We start from the raw sequence: 18,385 nt of genomic DNA on the forward strand, positions 1-18,385 counted from the left end.
AAAAAACCCATAAACCAACCACAACCTCCCACAAGGCCTGGGAACACAGCTCAGCTGACAGAGTATCTACCTAGCACTTTCAGGGTGTGTGTGTGTGTGTGTGTGTGTGTGTGTGTGTGTGTGTGTGTGTGTGTGTGTGTGTGTAGGGTGGGGGGTTCTCTTCAGTACCCTGTAAACCAGGAGGGATGGCAGACACCTGTAATTCTAGCACTCGGTGGGTGGGTGGAGTCAGGAGAATCAGGAATTCAAGTTGAGTCAGGAACTCAAGGTCATTCTCCCCAGCTCTATATTGGTGTGTGTGTGTGTGTGTGTGTGTGTGTGTGTGTGTGTGTGTGTGTGTGGTGAAGGGGGAAGGGTAGAAATCATAGATTTTGAAAGAGGAAAATGTATTGCTAAAAAGAAAGGAATCTCTCTCTCTCTCTCTCTCTCTCTCTCTCTCCTCCCTCCCCCTCCCTCCTCCCCTCCCTCCCTCTCTCTCTCTCTCTCTCTCTCTCTCTCTCTCTCTCTCTCTCACACACACACACACACACACACACACAGCAGGGACAGAGAATTGAACTCAGGGCCTTGGGAGGGCTGCGCTGGATCCTTCCACACCCAGCTTTTCTGTTTGAGAGAGGCTTCTCAGTGTTACCTCATCCTAAATCCCGCTCCTTCCAAGCAGAATAGCTGGATTACAGGTGCCACACAGTACACGGACGAGTCCAGTAATTACACTCTTTACTGAGGGAATACACTCGGCGGTTGTGGTCCATCTTCGGATGCTTGAACCCAGAGCAGGTGTTGAGGAGAGATGTCTACCTAAACAATAAAGGGACCCACCACCCATTCCTCAAAGGAAGAGCCGCAGTGACTTCCTCTTCTCTCTCTGCCCTTAAATCCTCTTCCTTTCCCTCAGCTTCTCGAAAGCCGGCACCGACTGGGAGCTGGGCACACCTCCGTTGGGCCCCAGACCACTGACCCTGGGCGTTTACTCCACCTCTTATGCCAGAAGGGGTTGGGAGAGGCTGAATGGGTGGAATTAGTCTGGGGCTCTGACTCTGTTAAGAGATGCAGGGAAGATCAAAGAAGACCTCGGCAGGGAGTTTGTTTGAAATGTTAACAAAGCAGCTAGATGCCCGCAGCCTAGGAATAGAGGACACAGGAACGCTGGTGGTGGGAGGGACTCTGCGGGGTTTCTTTTCCCACGGTTTACCCGGTTTACCCGGGGTCGGCAATTTAGCAGGACCTTTCTGCCCTGCACTTAGACTGCATGCAGCCCTTCCGATTGGTCCAAAAGCCGACAGGGGAGGGGGCAGGCAGAGAGCTCCCACCCCCTTTCTAGTGTCCCACTGAAATGAGGGAGGGCTCAGTCATACCTCAGCCTGGCTGAGGAGGAAGCCCAACCCAGACTGTGACAAAGCTGATGCCTGTGGGAGGCAGATCGTCCAAGCAACTGTCTTGAGCTTTTCAAACGTGTTAGAGCAAAGTTACAAGGCCCTTGGGCTGGTTATCGCTAGTTCCTCCCTCCCGGGACAGGTTGGCAACTTCCTGCTGGGTCAGGTGACAGCCTGGCTCCAGGTTGGACTTTGTGCTGGCATTACAGGGACTTCTGGGAAGTCAATTTCAGGTCCTGCCAGTCAAATAAGGGAAATCAGCTGGGCCATCCTGAGTCCAGAAGCAGCACTCAGCTACAGCTGGGGCGCAGGCTGGCTCTGAGACTGGGGAGCTCTGAGACTGGGGAGGCTGTGTACTGGAATGAGGGGGCTGGGGAGGGGATACAATCTTGACTTTTCCGTATTCTTTCCTTTCCCTCTGAATCAGGGGCTCCAATCTGTGGGTTAATTCTTGGGAATTCTGGTGTGAGAGGAGCTTACCCCGGATTTATAGAGTCACATAGGGCCCTGAACTCCGAAAGGTCCTGGGCTAGATAGAACACTGTGTTGTTGCCCCACCCATCCAGGTTCAGGCTGGGCCTCACCCTCACTCTGTGGCTCTGGATGATCTTGAACTGACCCTTCGTTTCCATCTCCTGAACGTTGGGGTTACACACGGCACTACCACACGGGTTTATAACGCACTGGGAAGCTGAGGCCTGGAAGCAGGGCTCTGTGCTTACTGGCAGGCACTCTGACTGACCTACCAGCCCCTTTATTTTCCTCAAGTCTTTCCTTGCTCTTCCCTTTGTGCAGTGGTGAACCAGGGCCTCAGACATGAGAGGCAAGCACTCTACACTGTGCTATAACCCCAGCTACAAGCTCATGGAAGTCAAGGATTCCTTTTTTTTTTTAACGTCTATTATATATATTTTTTTATATCCTGGCTGCACTTTCCCCTCCCTTCTCTCCTCTCAGTTCCTCTCTCCCTCCCTCCCTCCCCTCAACAACCTCCTCCCCAATCCATATACTCTCCATTTCTATACAGAAAAGGGCAGGCTTCCCATGGCTATCAGCAAAACACAGCAGTCAAGTTTCAGTAAGACTAGACCCCTCCCCTCTTACTAAGGCCGGACAGCTCAATATGAGGAAAAGCGTCTCACAAGCAGGCAAAAGAGTCAGAGACGCTGTGCCCCTGCTCCTACTGTTAGGAGTCCCACAAGAAGATCAAACTAAACAACCGTGACACATCTTCAGGGGGCCTAGGTCAGTTCGATGCAGGCTCCCAGTCTCTGCGAGTCCCCATGAGCCCAGGTTAGCAACTTTTTAAAAAAAATGTACATTGATGTGTCTGTATAAGGGTGTCAGAGCCCCTGGAACTGGAGTTACAGTTGTGAGGTGCTATGTAGGTGCTGGGAATTGAACTTGGGTCCTCTGGGGCCCGCATCCTGTGCTCTTAACCACTGAGCCATCTCTCAAGCCAGAGAGCAACAATTTTTGTAGCCGGGAATGGTGGTGGTAACAGCTTATATAGGTCCATCCTATGTAACAAGAGGACTTACAGATTATTTAGCCAAACTCTGCCACTGGGAAGACAGTACTGAAAGAGTGGGTACTGGGCAGGAATACTGAACCACCTGACCACCCCTTCCAAAAGCCAGGGCAAGGCTGGCTGTTTGGTTTCCTACCCACCTTCCCCTCCTCCTGCTGGGAGCGGCTGGCATTAAGAGAAGACTTGTTTATAAGTGAAAACAAACAGAAAGTATTTGCCTTCACAGTTCTGAATGCGTGAAGTGCAGACTTACTTTATCCCTTTGCCTGAGGCTCAGCGTGGACAGTAGGTGACCTGCCTGGTCCCCAGGTTCGCCACAGCTGGAAGCCTTGGGGACTTTCAGGGGCTGGAGCAGGTCAGATCACACTCTGCACTGTGGTCCGCTTACAACGTTAGAGTGAGGTCTCTTGTGTGCCAGGGCAGATTGATCAATTCCTGTTCGTTTCCTTATGCAGGCAAGGACCAGGAGAAAGCTGTGTGACAAGTGTCAAGTTGATAATGCTAGACAACTCTCAACTCTAACCATGGGACACACAAGACTCTTCCGGGGACCACGGAGGTTTGCTAGCCTCTAGGCAGAGATGAGCTTCAGAATGCTGGCTTTGATCTCCTCCTGGCCTCACTCTCCCTTCTGTCCTAAAGGGAAACATTCCCTACCTTGCTTTCCTCACAGCTTGTAAACTCAGAGATACAAAAGGGCTTGGTCAGCTATAATAAAGCACCAGAGGCCTGCAAGGAAATGAACACAGCATTTTCAAGACTTCTAAAGGTGCTTTCTTACCAGCCTCCCCAGGCCATAGTAGTCACCTACCTTAAGTCCCACCCTAATTTATCTTAGTTGAGCATCTCCATGGGAAAGCCCGAGTCTTAATATGAGTGCCCTGGGGGAATCACAGCCCTGTTAAGGGTAAACTGAGGCCGGATCATCCCACTCTAGGTGCTCAAGAATGAATCAGGATCAATCAGGAACACAGAGCATTGCTGGAGGCTGGGGCCCCCGCTGTGGTCCTGAGCCAGGGGAATGCCTGCCACAGGTCCTAGGTATCTGGGCAAAAGTCTTTCCCAACCGTAGGAGACACCGCATGGTTCAAGCCCAGCACCTCGCTGAGCCCTTTCCTGCCTTACGGATCCCAAACTTCTTCGGAGAGACAGATCCTGGAAATTTGGGGAGTGGGGACGAGGAACCCCTTCTCTGCAGCCGGACCTCGCCCTCGGGGCACGGCCGGTGGGGAGGGGCGGTTTGCCGCTGAGCTGCTACCGCTCCCCCCCTGCCCCCGACGGCCGCTCCCGCCGCTCGTGCCCCGCCCGCCCCGCGGCCCCGCCCGAGCTGCCCCCGCCCCCGCAGCGCTCGCTCGGCCTCCGCCGCCCAAACTTTTTTCTCCGGGCGCGTCTCCAGCGGCGGCCGCCCCCGCGCATGGGCGCCGCGCTGCAGGGGGCCTGACCCCCGCCGCTGGCACCGCGCGTCCCCAGCCCCGCGCCATGGCAGCCCGCGCGACCCCCGCCGCACCTGCGGCCGACGAGCCTGGGAGCCCCGGCGGCCCCCCGCGCAGGAAGAAGTCCCGCTCCGGCCTCCGCCGCGCCTTCAGCTGGCTGCGGGGCAAACGGCGCAAGAAGAAGGCGGCTGGGGCCGAGGGCGCCGAGTCCGCCGCCCCGCGGGCCAAGAAAGCGGACGACAAGGCCAAGCGGTCCAAGGGCAAAAGCCGAGGTGAGGTGGCCTGGCACCTGGGTTGAGCGCGCCAAGGGTGTGGCAGGGTGGGTCCTCTGGGGTGGGTGGGTGGGGGTCTACTGTATGTGGATGGCTTGTTCCCTAGGCAGTGGTTTTGGAGGAAGTGAAGAGCCCAGGATACCATAAGATAAGACCTGCGCCGCTCCAGGGACACAGTCTATCCAACTTTGAGGGGCAGAGACCCCTGTCTGTGGCAGGGGTCCCTCGGTTTAAGCAGGAAGTGCTGGCTGGCTGGCCCTCCTGGTGGAAAGACACTTCCCCTCTCCCAGGTTCTGCCCTCTGCTGAGTCAGGGGGTCGGAGATTTGACACTGGCCCGGGGCCAATGGGAGAGGCAGGTGGCCTTGGGTCTTGGAATGGCAGTCTCTTTGGGTCTTTAAGGTCAGCCTACTCAAAAAGGAGGTTTTTTGCCCTCCAGGTAGATCCTGGTTACCAGCTCCACAAAGTACTCAGCGCGGAGTCCTTTGCCTTAGGTTGTTAGCAGTGTTAGCTTTTCCCATCTCCACACCCCACACCCCCCTTACCTGGGCCAAACCACAGGCATCCACCTCCTGAGTGGTGAGATCACCATCCTGAACCAGAGGCCGCTCCTCCTCTCTCAGTACTCTCCCTAGTCCCCGTAGGAACCTGCTTGTGTTGAAAGTGGGGAAACTGAGGCGCAAGTGAAATGGGCTCTCCAGGTGAACTCCAGCAGCCCTTTCCGAGTCTTTGGAAGTTTTGAGCCCATGGCTCTCCCTGGAACCTAAGGGATGGGAGGCCCGAGAAACAGAAACGGGGAAGGAACAGGGAGTCTTCTATCCCTGTTAAGGTCACTGTACTTTTGGCCACTTGTCCGGCTTTCCCCTCATCTCCTGCTTCTACCTTCGGTTTGGTAGGGAGACCTTTAGTCTCTGCTAGAGGGTAGAGAGGCCAGCCGCTGCTGAAGTTTATCTTTCCTATACCGCCAAGTTAAAGTGTTGAAGGTGAGGAAGTGGCCTGGATCGGGGCCCATTCCAATCTAGCTGTGTTTCCCTTCGGTGTCCTTTAACTACCTCTGGCAAGTTAGAAGGAACGTTAGGGGTCAGGAAGAGGGTGTAAAGCCTCTTGTATGATTGCATCCGGCCCATCTTCCTTTTGGAAAAGGGCCCCGCTCCCTTGCGGCCCAGCCACAAATAGAAATTTGGGCGCTTAGATTGAGATGGATGGGCCAAGCCCTGAGGGAAGATTTGCTTGGGGTGGTGTTTCCAAGTGTTTTCCAGTCCCTAACTGGAGGGGAGTGTGTCCCACGGCTCCCCACTGGAATTCAGGGTGAAGTTATACCCCTCTGCCACAGAGAGCTTGTGTCAGAGAGACAGCAATACGGGTTGTGGTCAGATGGTCAGGCAGGATAGTGGTTGAGTGGGCTATCTTAGGGAGGTGACTCTCTTTTTCAGGTGACCAGCCTGGAGGCAGAGGGCTATAGGGGTAAGTCAGTACTTGAACCTCCTAGGGTTGGCAGGTCAGCGGCCTAGCCTCCTGTCTTGTGTTTGGTATTGAGTAGCACTGGGGTTTCTGGGCAATAGGCCGGCCTCACAGAGTCCACGTGCCTGGGTGACACCCTCTGCCCTGAGCGGTTGTCTTTCCGAGGTGGCCGCAGGTACTTCTGAGGGCAGCCTGCTCCCTTTCAATCCAGCCTCCAATTGTTCAGATTGTTTCCCTGTCACCTGCCTGGGCCAGCTTCTTTTCTGTTTATTAAGAGAAATAAATCCGATCTTTCTAATCTCCACTGGCCAGGAAGGGGAGGCTGGAGGCTTAACTCTTTCAGGGCGGATGACCATCAGAACGGAGACCGGGGAAGGAGGGATCTACTAGGAGCTTTTCTGGAAGGACTGAGAGGCCTTTGTGGGAAGCTCAATGGGTCCGCCACAGTCTCAGAACCAGAGATGGAGAGACACAGGTCTCGGCTCCCCTTACTGCTCTTCTGTAAACCGGGAGATGGTGCTTACAATGTGATTTTGAGCTGCAATCTCCCGTGGCCCCCCCTCCCTTCCCACACTCTTCTTCCCCTCATAGCCTTAGCAGAAAGGAGGAAACCTGACATTGATGGATTACTCTGAATGTGTCAGGAGACTTACATCCATTTCCTCACTCGATCCCATTTGCAGAGCTGGACGTGGTGGCAGCACACCGCCAGCATTGGAGTTGCTGAGGTAGGAGAATACATTTGAGGCCAGCCTAGACTACATATCAACACCTCTTCTCAATGGGGGTAGGGGTGGGGGGGATCCCATGGGGAAAAAACCCCGAGACTTAGTGATGGCGAATGACTGATTTGAGGAGAAAACTCAGATTGATATTCACAGTCAGATGCTTCAGAAACCAACATGATTCTTCAGAAGACACAGAGGGAAGGTTCGAAGGTCTCACACAGCCCACTCTACAGAGAGGCAGCCTGGAGAGAATTGCAGAAACGGGATAGCCTGGGCAGAGTATCGAGGGGCAGGAAAATGAGTTTAATTCTGTTTGTTTTTTCTTTTCTTTTTTTTTTCGGAGCTGGGGACCGAACTCAGGGCCTTGCGCATGCTAGGCAAGCGCTCTACCACTGAGCTAAATCCCCAACCCCATGAGTTTAATTCTGGTATCGCTACAAAGATCCATGACACCGTTGAAGCAAGTTCACTGTGAGCTCACCACAGCTTCTGTCATGGCCTCATAGGAAAGAGAGGGGACACAGCTGTGATGACCTGGGACCTTTTCCCAAGGTTCTCATGAGGGATGATATAAAACTCACAGGAAGGAGAAGTCGACATGGAATGCCTGGGGTTGCTAGATTGGGCATATAAGCTTAGTCAAGTCTGCCAAGAGTGGGCTCCAGTCTGGCAGGAGTCTGGCTCATGGGGACAATTCCTCTGTCCCTCTCAAGCTACAGGACACAGGCTGCCCATTCACCCTTCCATGCCTGCCCTTCCTTATCTGTCAAACCAGGGTGTTCAAGAATCCAATCAGATATCAGATATGCAAACCCTTCATGAACTGAGGAGCTCGGCCCGGTGGTGGCAAACTTCCGATGTGTGGTGCCCAGGACCTGGGAATTAGTTCAGTTCATTTTTTCTTTTCTTTTTTTCATCTTTATTAACTTGAGTATTTCTTACTTACATTTCGATTGTTATTCCCCTTCCTGGTTTCCAGGCAAACATCCCCACCCCCTCCCCTCCCTTCTCTAGGGGTGTTCCCTCCCATCCTCCCCCACCGCCTTCCCCCAACAATTACGTTCACTGGGGGTTCAGTCTTGGCAGGACCAAGGGTTTCCCCATCCACTGGTTAGTTCAGTTCATTTTATTTATTTATTTTTTCTTTTTTTTCGGAGCTGGGGACCGAACCCAGGGCCTTGTGGTTGCTAGGCAAGCGCTCTACCACTGAGCTAAATCCCCAACCCCTAGTTCAGTTCATTTTAATCCATGTTTTAGTCACACCTCAGATGCGCATGCTGATTCTGATGTGGATCAAAGAAGGCGGAGTCTCACCTTGTCTCCCAGGAGGAGGCAGACATAAGAGGAAGTTGAAAAAGCAAAAGCAAACAGGTGTCCCTAGTTTCCGGAAAGATCGCCCGGATGAGTGTGTAGGAACGAAGTGTTTCTGGGACCAGTGCCAGGACAGGTCCAGTGACCAACCAGGGAAGACTTCCTGGAGGTAGTGGGCAGTTTGTGGAAGAAGAGAATTCACAGGACAGTTGACCTGAGTCAGATAGACTAGGCTTTCCCCCGTGTTTGGAGGGACAGGGAAAAGTCCTCAGGATGAAAAACAGATGCTCAAGGTCGGTTGGCCTTGGTCCGCAGTCAACCATTGCTCAGAGTGATGGGGGTACTGAGGCTAAGACAGGCATCGTGAGGCTAGGGATGTATTTACCCAGCATGCATGAAGCCCTGGCTCTGATCTCTGTCCCTTGTCCCTGGCACAGAAAGAACTGGGTGTGGTAGCACATACCTATAGGCCTAGAACTTGGGAGGTAGCGGCCCGAGGTGTTAGGAGTTCAAGGTCATTTCAAACCTAGGGAGGTTAGGCCAGCCCGGGATGCGTTGTCTGTGGAAGGGGTGTCAGGAGCGACCATCTTCAGAGGTCACACTTTCTAAAGTAAATGTTACTGCAGATGAGTTTCCACCTGGAGAGTCTGCGAAAGAGCTTTCAAAAGGGCCAGCTTTGCGGGAGAGCCGTGCGGTCCTTGTGATAGATAGGCTTTGACACTGAGAATTTAAGAACTCCTTTCCACTTCCAGAGGGCTGTCCTTGGTGTGGGTTTGTAGAGTCTAGGGTGGGTTTTGTTTGCTTTTTATTTATTTATTTTTTAAAGACTTATTTATTTTACATATGTGAATACACTGTCACTCTCTTCAGACACAGCAGAAGAGGGCATCGGACCCCATTACAGATGGTTTTGAGGCACCATCTGGTTGCTGGGAACTGAACTCAGGACCTCTGGGAGAGCAGTCAGTGCTCTTAACCTCTGAGCCATCTCTCCAGCCCTGTTTGTTTATTTTTATTATTTTTTTTTTCCTTTTCTTTTTTTCGGAGCTGGGGACCGAACCCAGGGCCTTGCGCTTGCTAGGTAAGCGCTCTACCACTGAGCTAAATCCCCAACCCCTTGTTTATTTTTAAAGTAGACCCTTCACTCCCCTGGAGGGGTCTATCTTACATCCTTAATTTTTTTTAGATGGGCAGTGGTGGTGCCTTTAATTCCATTACTTGGGAGACAGAGGCAGATGGATCTCTGAGTTTGAGACCAGCCTGCTGTCTAGAGTGAGTTCCTGGACAGCCAGAGCTACATAGAGAAACCCTGTCTGGAAAGACAGAAAACAAACCAAAATTTAAAAAAAAAAAAACTTTTTCAATTTACTTTATGTGTATGACTATTTTGCCAGCATATGTATGATGTGGGTGTGCCTGGTGCCCATGGAGGTCAGAAGAGGGTGTCAGGGTGTCAGATCCTCTGGGACTGGGGTGGCGGATGTTTGTGAGCCACCATGTGCGTGCTAGGAAATGAACCTCGGCGAGAGCAACAAGTACCACCCAGTCATCTCTCCGGCCCTCCTCCCCTTTTTGAGACAATCTCAATGAGTCCTCCCTGGCCCCCCATTTGGCCTGGAACTTGCCACATAGAACAGGTTGGCCTTTCAAGTGCTGGAATTAAAGGTACACACCCTCATGCTTGGCAACCAATTAGTCTAGATCATTCTAAAACACAGGCTTCGGGCGCATTTTGCTTGACGCTGGGTCTGCTGGCTTTTCATAGCGTTTCACGACTGTTCACAAGCTGTCGTCTGATGCGCATTTCCTCTATGTAGGATGTGCTTGCCTGTACTTTTCTACCCAGTGAGTTCCTATTCATCCCGTAAGGCCCCACCGTCCTTATCTTTGGGACGCCTAGACTTTAAAGCACTCTGCCTAAGAGATTTAAGCTTGGGAGAATTTGTTTTTTTTTTTTTTTTTTTTTGTTTTTTCGGAGCTGGGGACCGAACCCAGGGCCTTGCGCTCGCTAGGGCAAGCGCTCTACCGCTGAGCTAAATCCCCAACCCGAGAATTTGTTTTTGTGACCCTCTTTCCTTTGGGTAGGCGGCTCGACCCAGATATTTAACTTGGGGCCCGGGCCATGTAATGGACGCCGTGTTCTCTCCGCTACAGTAGAGTGGTCCTTCTGTCCATCCTGGGTACTGCCTGCCTTGGGTTTAGACAGAAAAGGAAGACTTAACGAATATCTGAAATGCTAAGTACCTGCTGCATGCCAGGCACTGAGTGGGGGCGAAGAGAGAAGTCTCAGTCTCCAACCTCAGAATCGGAGCGCGCGAGCTGGGAAGAGTTAGGAATCCAGACCAGAGTGAGGCCTGGTGGCACAGGACTGCAATCCCGGCCCTTGGTTGGTAGAGGCAGGGGGATCAGTTTAAAGTCATCTTCTCTACACGGCAAGTTGGGGGCCAGCCCGGCCTACCTAAGACCTTGTTTGAAAAAAGCTAAACCAAAAGGAAGAAAAGGCGCAACAGAGATGCTTGGGGGAGGTCGAGGACAGCTTCCTTGGGGGGCCATGTGCAAAAGAATTGAGGGGTGCGAGGAAACTGGAGTCAGGGAACTTGTGGCACTGGGCAGGTGGGCATTAGCTGGGTTTGGGTCTGTCTGTCTGTCTGGGATTATGTGGGGTCAGTCTGCATCACTCTACTATCCTGAGGCCAGGGGCTGGGTTAAATGGTTCTTCCCTTGATGCTGCCCAGCGCAGGGCCTGGCACCACATGACTTCGGGTCACAGTTGATCCAGCATGGACAGCTTTAATCCTAGATAGTCAAAACGGATACCATAGGGAACACATCCACGGTACTTACAGACAGACCCGGAGAAGGGGTGATTTGCTCAGGGTCCTGCTCCTTGAGGAAGCTGACCTGAGCTGGCTAGATCCTTCTGTGGGACTGGAGCCCACTCTCGCTGGGCCAGGCTGACTTTAGCTTCCCCTACTCTTTTGTTCAGACTTCAAACAGAAAAGCCCTTCCCAGAGAGGTGCCTCTGGGGGGGGGGGGAAGAGCAGGAAGGAAGCCAGGAGCAGCTAAGGGAACCTCCCCTTCCCTCTCTCAAGACACCTTTAGGCCTTGTTCCAGGTCTCTTGCCTCATGCATGGATCCTGCCTTGTGCTGGAACCTCTCTCAGGCCTGGAAGAGCCTGCCGTCTGTGGCTGGCTATCCCCTGAATCCCTGGAAGCAGCACTAGCCACAACGGGGGTAGCCTGAGCTGTGACTAGGAAAATACACATCCACACACCCCCCAAGACCCCCAGGCTCCTCCACCCCCACGACAGTGCCCTTGTCATCAGGGAGCAGAGCAGGACACCCTTCCACACCCCTGGAAATCCCCTCTCCCCGAATACTCAAGGCCCTCTCAGCTGCTCCTGGCCTGTCACATGCTGAAGGACTGGAATGAGAGGAAGCATTGTATAGTGGCTTGGCCCACAAGGAGCATGGCGGGGTGGGGGGAGAGTGGGTCCACAGTCCCCAAGGCCACCGCCAGCTGCTTGGCTGAATTCGGGAAGGAAGGAGGTGAAGGCAGCTGCCTTGGGCTGGAGGAATGAAATCTTCCACCTTGCCTCCTGTTAGAGCCCACTCCTCGTGCCGCACTGCTCTCAGGGCTGCCCAGCAAAGGGCTCATTGCTCTGTTCACAGCTGGCTGCATGACTGCCACTGGAACAGCTCTGCCTGCACCGGCACTGAACCTGAATCTTGTGGCAAAGTCTGTGATACCTACTAGGTTCCTGGGAGTGGAAGGAGATAGATAACCCGGGCCAGGCCTTCTGCCTGGTTACGATGGTCTCTCCTGCAAGTCTCTAGCTCAGTGGAAACGTCACCACCATTCCATAAGCAGGGATGGTGTCCCGAGGTACCCAAGGTTGACAACCATGCGGTTCCTGGGGGCTTGGCCCACCATACTGGTCCCTCTTACTCCCAGATCACACCACTTCTCCCATATTTGGCATCCAGGGACCAAATCTCTTCTCCAGGATGCTGTAGTAAGTTCAGTCTTCAAAACAGAAAGCACCTACGTGCATATGCCATTACCATCACGTGGACCAGTGCCATCACCACCACCCGGACCAGTGCCACCACTCCCACTATCAGACAGACACAAGAGTTGTTATTGCTTCCACACAGGTCTCACCTTCTCCAGCTCCACCTGACTCAGCAGCACACAGGGCACGTCTGAGCCTCGGTCGTCCAGGGTGATACACACAGTTCCTACCCTTGTGGATATTTTTGTGGTTCGTCAGGCAGATACCCAAATAGTTTGGCGTCTTAAGACAAGTGCTAGGATAGGGCACTGGGCAGTCCTGAGGTGCGATCAGCAACTCACAGGGCAGCATTAAGGCCTGTGAAAGTGTAGAGAGCTGAGCCCGAGAGAAGGGTACATGGAGGAGCAGAGGGTCATGCAAAGCGTTGAAGAGGAAAGAGATCTTCCAGGCGAAGACAGGAGTCAGCAGATGTGTGTGGAGGTCAGAGGTCACCTAGTGGGATTAGGTCTCAGTTGGTAAAGCGTGTCAGCTAGTGCCTTTGCCTGCCAGCCAGCCAGCTCACCTAGCTCTGATTCAGGATTCTATTCCCTTTGCAGATTGGTGCATACTGCTTGGTACACCGAGCTTGTCACATCAGCTCTTCAGAGATGGCACCGTTGTTAGCCTCAGGTTCTTAGTAAGAGAACGGCTTCAGGGAGGGTTGAGTGTCCTGGAATTACTGGGCACTCCAGCAGGATGGTGTCACAGAGAAACGTGCTCAGCTGGTAGCTGCCACACTACTAGAAACCAGAACCAAGGGTTCTGGACTCCTAGCCCAGTCTGAGAGGCCGGGCAAAGTGATGCTGATGGAGAATTGCTGTCGAAGCTGCAAGGCAGTGGGTTTGTAGGGCCATGCTGTGCTCATGGACAAAGAGGTGAGGGCCCTTGGGCAGCCCAGAAGACTTTGAGAAGTGCTAGGGCTTAGCGAGAGACTTGCATGAAGGGCACACAGCTCTACAGTGTGATACATGGGTGGCTTCGGATGTTAGCACGTATGTACACGCGCACACAAACAGCAAACAATTGTAGTCAGACTCAAACACAAAAGCATAGTCTTCTTGATAAACATTATGCATATATATGTATACACACACACACACACACATACACACACAGGTGGTTACAAACTTAAATAAGAACAAATCACTGATCCTGAGTGACATTGTGACAGTCACAATGCTAAGCAATTACTGGGTGTACACATTGGGACGTGGAAAACAGACTGAATACAGGCACATGTTCATCACACACGATTATGCTAGTCAGAGGCCATCCAGATGTTCAGGATGGAGCATACACATCACGTCCACCTATACAAATGCATAGGTGTATTAATGCCCACAGTTCCACATAGACATCCAGGCACTCATCCTTCAAGGTCATGCGGAGACAGATAGAGAAAGGCAAGGAAAAATGTGGGTACAGGTGAGCCTAGATGTGACGTCTAGCTCTGTAAATTAATGCTCCTTGAATATGGGTCAGTCACTCTAGTTTCCCCATTGGTAAAAATGGATATGACAGAAGTACCTACCTTGTGGAATTATTTTGTGGATGAAGTTGAAACACCGCATAAAAGCAGGGAGCGCAGTGTGTCGTACACATTAGGAACTTAGTAAAAAGATGCTACTATTATTTTCAGCTCCCCAAGTACAGAGATACAGTTAGTTCCATACATGTGTAGGTTAACAGTCAAGAAAAATACACAAACACGTGACACTCACGGGGTGGTGGCCGGTTGGCCGGGCAGCAGCAGAGTCCTGCCTGTTTGGAGGCCCGCCCCTAGTCTCCCAATTCCACTGCAGTCCTTGAGATGCAGGCAGCTGGGCTGGGAGATTCCCCCCACCCGCCTACCCAACCTGGACCATCAGAGCCCTTCCCAGAGCGCTCAGGGCGGGGCGGCTCAGCAGGTCTCTCTGGTCCCTTGGAGGGGTGGAGCGGGCAGGCCGCGCGCCAGGCCCCGCCCCTCCTCTGGCCCCACCCCCGGCATGACCATTGGCCGCAGTGCTAGGGGGCGTGGCCGGACTGGGGCTGGGGGCGCCCGCGGTGGCCGCCCGCGCGTCTCCCTGCCTCCCTCCCGGGGCTGCGGGCCCGGCGGCCGGGCTGGCTGGGCCGCGCTTGGGTGCTTGTGCCGGCTCCCGTGCTCACCATGGGCAACTCACACCACAAGAGGAAGGCCCCCAGCGGTCCCCGGACCCGCAGCTTCTGGCGCTTCGGGCGATCGGCGAAGCGGCCCGCAGGTAGGGGTGGGGGCGGGGCAGGCGGGGAGGAGGGTCCCTGCAGTCGCCGGCGGTGCTGCGCTGTCCCCTCCCGGGGCCTGGTGGGCGTGAGAGTCGGGGGGCCGGGAATCCGCTCAGATCCCACCCCTCACATGCGCACGGACACACACATACCCACTCATACCCGCGGGCGGGCACGCGTACATTTTCACATCTTGCACACAACACCCGTTCTCATGTATGTCGGTGCAGAGACCAAAACCGCATACACAGTCACACCCACACACTGGCACCCCGACACAGATCCTGAGGCACAGGTACATATACCTGTGCATACGGTTTACATGGCCACATGAGCTACACCCACGCTTAGGTTGACACACAGGCACACATATGAGTCATGTAGGTACAGTTGTCCAGTGTCTTAGGCACTCAGCTGTACACACAGGGTCATAGGTAGATTCTAAGGCGCTGTGTACAATACACATGGACATGCATACACAACACACACACTTGTACTCCAAACCTTTACCCCCAACAGTCTGAAAGTTTGCAGGAGAGAGGGACAACAAAGGTAGGAGGAAGAAGCAGGAAACCAGGGCTGAAGGCTAGGGACTTCCTCCGTGCGCGAGCGGGAGTCCAACTGGATCCCCGAACCCACCCCCACCACGCCACTGCACCTTCTCTCCGTCCCCCTAGACCCCCGCAGTTTCCGAGGTCGCCGCCCCATTTTCCCCCATTCAATGCAGCCATCGGGCTGGAACGCTGTTGCAGTCCTTCCCGGCGTGCTGCGGGATCCCTCCGCGGGTCACATTCCAGTCTCCAAGGGTGGGGGCTAGGGAATGAGGAAGGCCTCCAATCCCCAGGCTGAGATGGCATTCCTGGTCTTCCCTTGTCAGTGCGACAGTTCTGGATATCCCAGAAGAGTCCCAAGGGGTTCTGGAGGGAGTGCCTGGTTTTCTCACCCTCTAAATGCAGACCGGGGAGGGGCAAGGTGGATTTAAAACTGCACCCCTCCAAAACGGGGTGGGGGTGGGGCTTCAACCGAGGCAGGTCTAATAAGTATGGTACCTGCAGGTCTGGGGTAAGGAGAGTATCAAGGAGGAAGTGGGATGATGGGGGCCCTTGTGGGAAAATCTCCCTCTGTTCTCAGGATGGCCCACATTTAGAGAGAACAGCGTGGATCCTGATGATCTCATTCTTCTATCAGCTCCCCACATAGGGGTGATGGGAAGCCTGGGTAGGGAGAAGAGGGGGTCTGTTCTCAGAGTGGCACTGCCAGAGGCACTGGTGACCTTGGTCGGGATTTTGTTTTGTTTTGTTTCCTGGACCTCCATGGCTCCTACACTGGGCCTGTCTGAAAGGAAACCTCAGTGCAGTTGACCTGGGACCCTTAGAGTTTTGACTCGCCATTTGGAGGATGAAGAGATTGGGGTCTAGAGAGAAGGGCCTTGTTCAAGGTTGTTTGCATTGGATGGTTTTGGGTTGTCGTGATGGTGATCAGACAGTAGGAGGGGTTAATCCTGCTCAGGTGGACTCTTGACGATGATTCCTCAGAAGGTGGGTGGGTGGATGAGAAATTCCCGTAGTCTCCCCGCCTGTCAGCTGTGAAGTTCCGGCTATGGTTCTATCTCCTTCGATCTCAAAGTCAGCAGGGCTGGGCCAGGGAAGGGTTCTCCATTTGCTCCCTGATGGTTCATTTCATGGGCTTGTTTCCTGAGAACCAAGTGTGGGTGCAAACTTACCACTGAAGGCGAGGGTAAGAAGGCGGCGTTTACAGCTGGGCAGGACAGTCAGCCTGAGGGCTGAGGAGAGGAGAGAGAGTTTGAGCCAGAGGTCTCACTTCACTGAGGCTGCAGCCTCTCACCTAACTCCCAAGCGCTGGATTGTGGACATGAGCCCCCAGGCCTGGCTCTGACATTGGGCTTCACTCTGAGGCTCTCAGGGACTCTTCTGACCAGTGCTGCAGCTGCAGGGCCACTCAGGCTCCAAGGTGTTGCTAAGAGGCCCTGGACATTGTCAAGGCAACACAAGGCCAGGGCTGGGAACTGTCCCAGGCTGTACATCAAACCTGTTGTCCTGGGGTCGGTCTTTGGACGAGCTGCAGAAGCAGCCCTGGAGTGTTGGCAGGCTAGAGGGCACAGCTTTTTTGCAACTGTGAAATGTGGGGTGGCATAGAATTGGGACTGGGCATGGAGGTTAGGGAGAAGTAGTTTGTTTACTCATTTATTTGAGACAGGGTCCCACTATAGTTTTGACTGTCCTGTGGAACTCACTCGGTAGACCAGGCTGGCCTTGAACTCACAGAGATCCACCTGCTTCTGCCTCCCAAGTGTTGGGATTAAAGGCATGGGCCACCAGATCCCTCCAAGTTTCAGTCCCTTTATTCTGGAGTTGTAGGCCTGGAGTCGGAAAGCCTGCTCACTCACTTTCTTAGTCTGTGGGGCTGAGGAAGTGTAAGACAGCCAGAGAGGCTGAAGTATCCAGGTCACTGGGAGCCAGCGAAGGTGTTTGAGAAGAGGGCGGAGCCCACAAAACTGGTGTGTTAGGAAGATGGCTCCAGGGCCTAGGCAGGTGCAGGTAGGGCAGGTTAGGGTGGGGGTGGGGGTGGGGTTGGCGAGAGTGGAAGCTCAGAGCCTATTGCAGTAATCCAGGGGAGAGGTGATGGGGTGAGGGCTTCGGCAGGGTGGGGAGTGGAGAGAGGAAGCAGCAGAATTGACAAAGGCCTGGGATTATTGGGATGTCGGGAGCAGTGGCTAGGGAGGCCTGCCTGGGTGTGGGCTTGTCTCAGTGGTTAGTGTAGTGAGAATCAGGCCCAGTGCACACCCCCTTCATTAACTCTCTTCTCTTGTAGCCGGTAACTAGAACTAAGTCGTTGTCTCTGTTTTGCACATGGGTAGGGAGAGCTTAGCAAAGGGAGGTCACTCGCCCAGTGCTATAGAGAAGATGGCTAAATTGTGCCATGTGCCCAAGCCCGTGCCCCTAACCAGCTCATGGGTGGATGGGCTTCACATCCTAACTGTGGTCCACAGGTCTGAGATAACCCTGAAGCCTGGACCCTATGGTGAGCACAAGAGTAGGAAGCAGCATGGGAGAGGGGCAGGAATTATTGAAGCCCCAGGGCTTAGAGCATGAATAGACAGAAAGGGAAGCACCGACAAAGGGAAGATGGTGTCCTGTGTTCCTCAAATGTCTGAGTGAGGAAGGCAGAGCGTCCCCTGGGCTCAAGACATCGCATCCTGCTGTTTCAGCGTCCAGCCCAGCATGTCCTCCCAGGCCGGTCGGGTGCATGGTCCTGGGGAATGAACACGGCAAACTAAGAGTTCAAGAGAGCCATCTACCTTCTCTTCCATTCCCTCACACTGTCCTGTCAGGCACCAGGCCTGTTGGAGTTCCGTTCCCCTCTTGTAGGTGGAGAAACCGAGGGAAGGGGCTGAGGGGTCAGACTGCCCGGGATCCCTTCCTCGTGTCCTCTCCTTGAATCTAAAGCTGGAGGCCTGAGGTCTTCCAAGTTCCAAGACTAGAAAGGAGGCCTGAGGGCCCCCACTCCCTCTTTGCCCCCTCTTCTTTTGGGGGAGACTTGTGACCAACTGTGTGATATCTGAACTTGTGTGTGGAAGTGCTGGACTTTCTAGATAAGGCCTTATCCAGCTGTCGTAGATCTGAGATGTCCGTGATAATCTGAGTCTTCTCTTTTCTTTTTTTTTTCCGGAGCTGGGGACCGAACCCAGGGCCTTGCACTTCCTAGGCAAGCGCTCTACCACTGAGCTAAATCCCCAACCCACCAACCACCTTTCTATCCCATGAAGGATCCTAAACGGGTGTGTGTGTGTGAGCGTGTGTGTGTGTGTGTGTGTGTGTGTGTGTGTGTGTGTGTGTGACACATGATGCAGGCTTCTTAGAGATTATCTTTCCCACACTACACTTAGGGAAACTGAGGCCTCGAGATGGTGATTAAATGGTAGTTGAGGGCCAGCGGGAGCGCAGCCAGGGTTGGACTCGGC

At 53.7% G+C, this 18,385-nt stretch overlaps 1 protein-coding gene across 2 annotated transcripts in view; it reads left to right on the forward strand.

The window, feature by feature from the left end:
* Positions 1-4,247: 4,247 nt before the first annotated feature.
* The window catches only part of Kiaa1522 (KIAA1522 ortholog), a 29,229-nt gene continuing 15,091 nt past the window's right edge, over positions 4,248-18,385 (forward strand). The window contains exon 1 of one of the 2 annotated variants that reach the window (XM_032897256.1): positions 4,248-4,612. In XM_032897256.1, the coding sequence (XP_032753147.1) occupies positions 4,387-4,612 (226 nt within the window). In that variant the 5' untranslated portion in view covers positions 4,248-4,386. Of the gene's footprint in view, positions 4,613-14,239; positions 14,403-18,385 lie in introns of those variants that run through there. The other variant, XM_032897265.1, reaches the window with a different exon arrangement.

The sequence above is a fragment of the Rattus rattus genome, chromosome 1 (assembly GCF_011064425.1).
Source record: "Rattus rattus isolate New Zealand chromosome 1, Rrattus_CSIRO_v1, whole genome shotgun sequence".
In the NCBI taxonomy this organism is placed as follows: domain Eukaryota; kingdom Metazoa; phylum Chordata; class Mammalia; order Rodentia; family Muridae; genus Rattus; species Rattus rattus.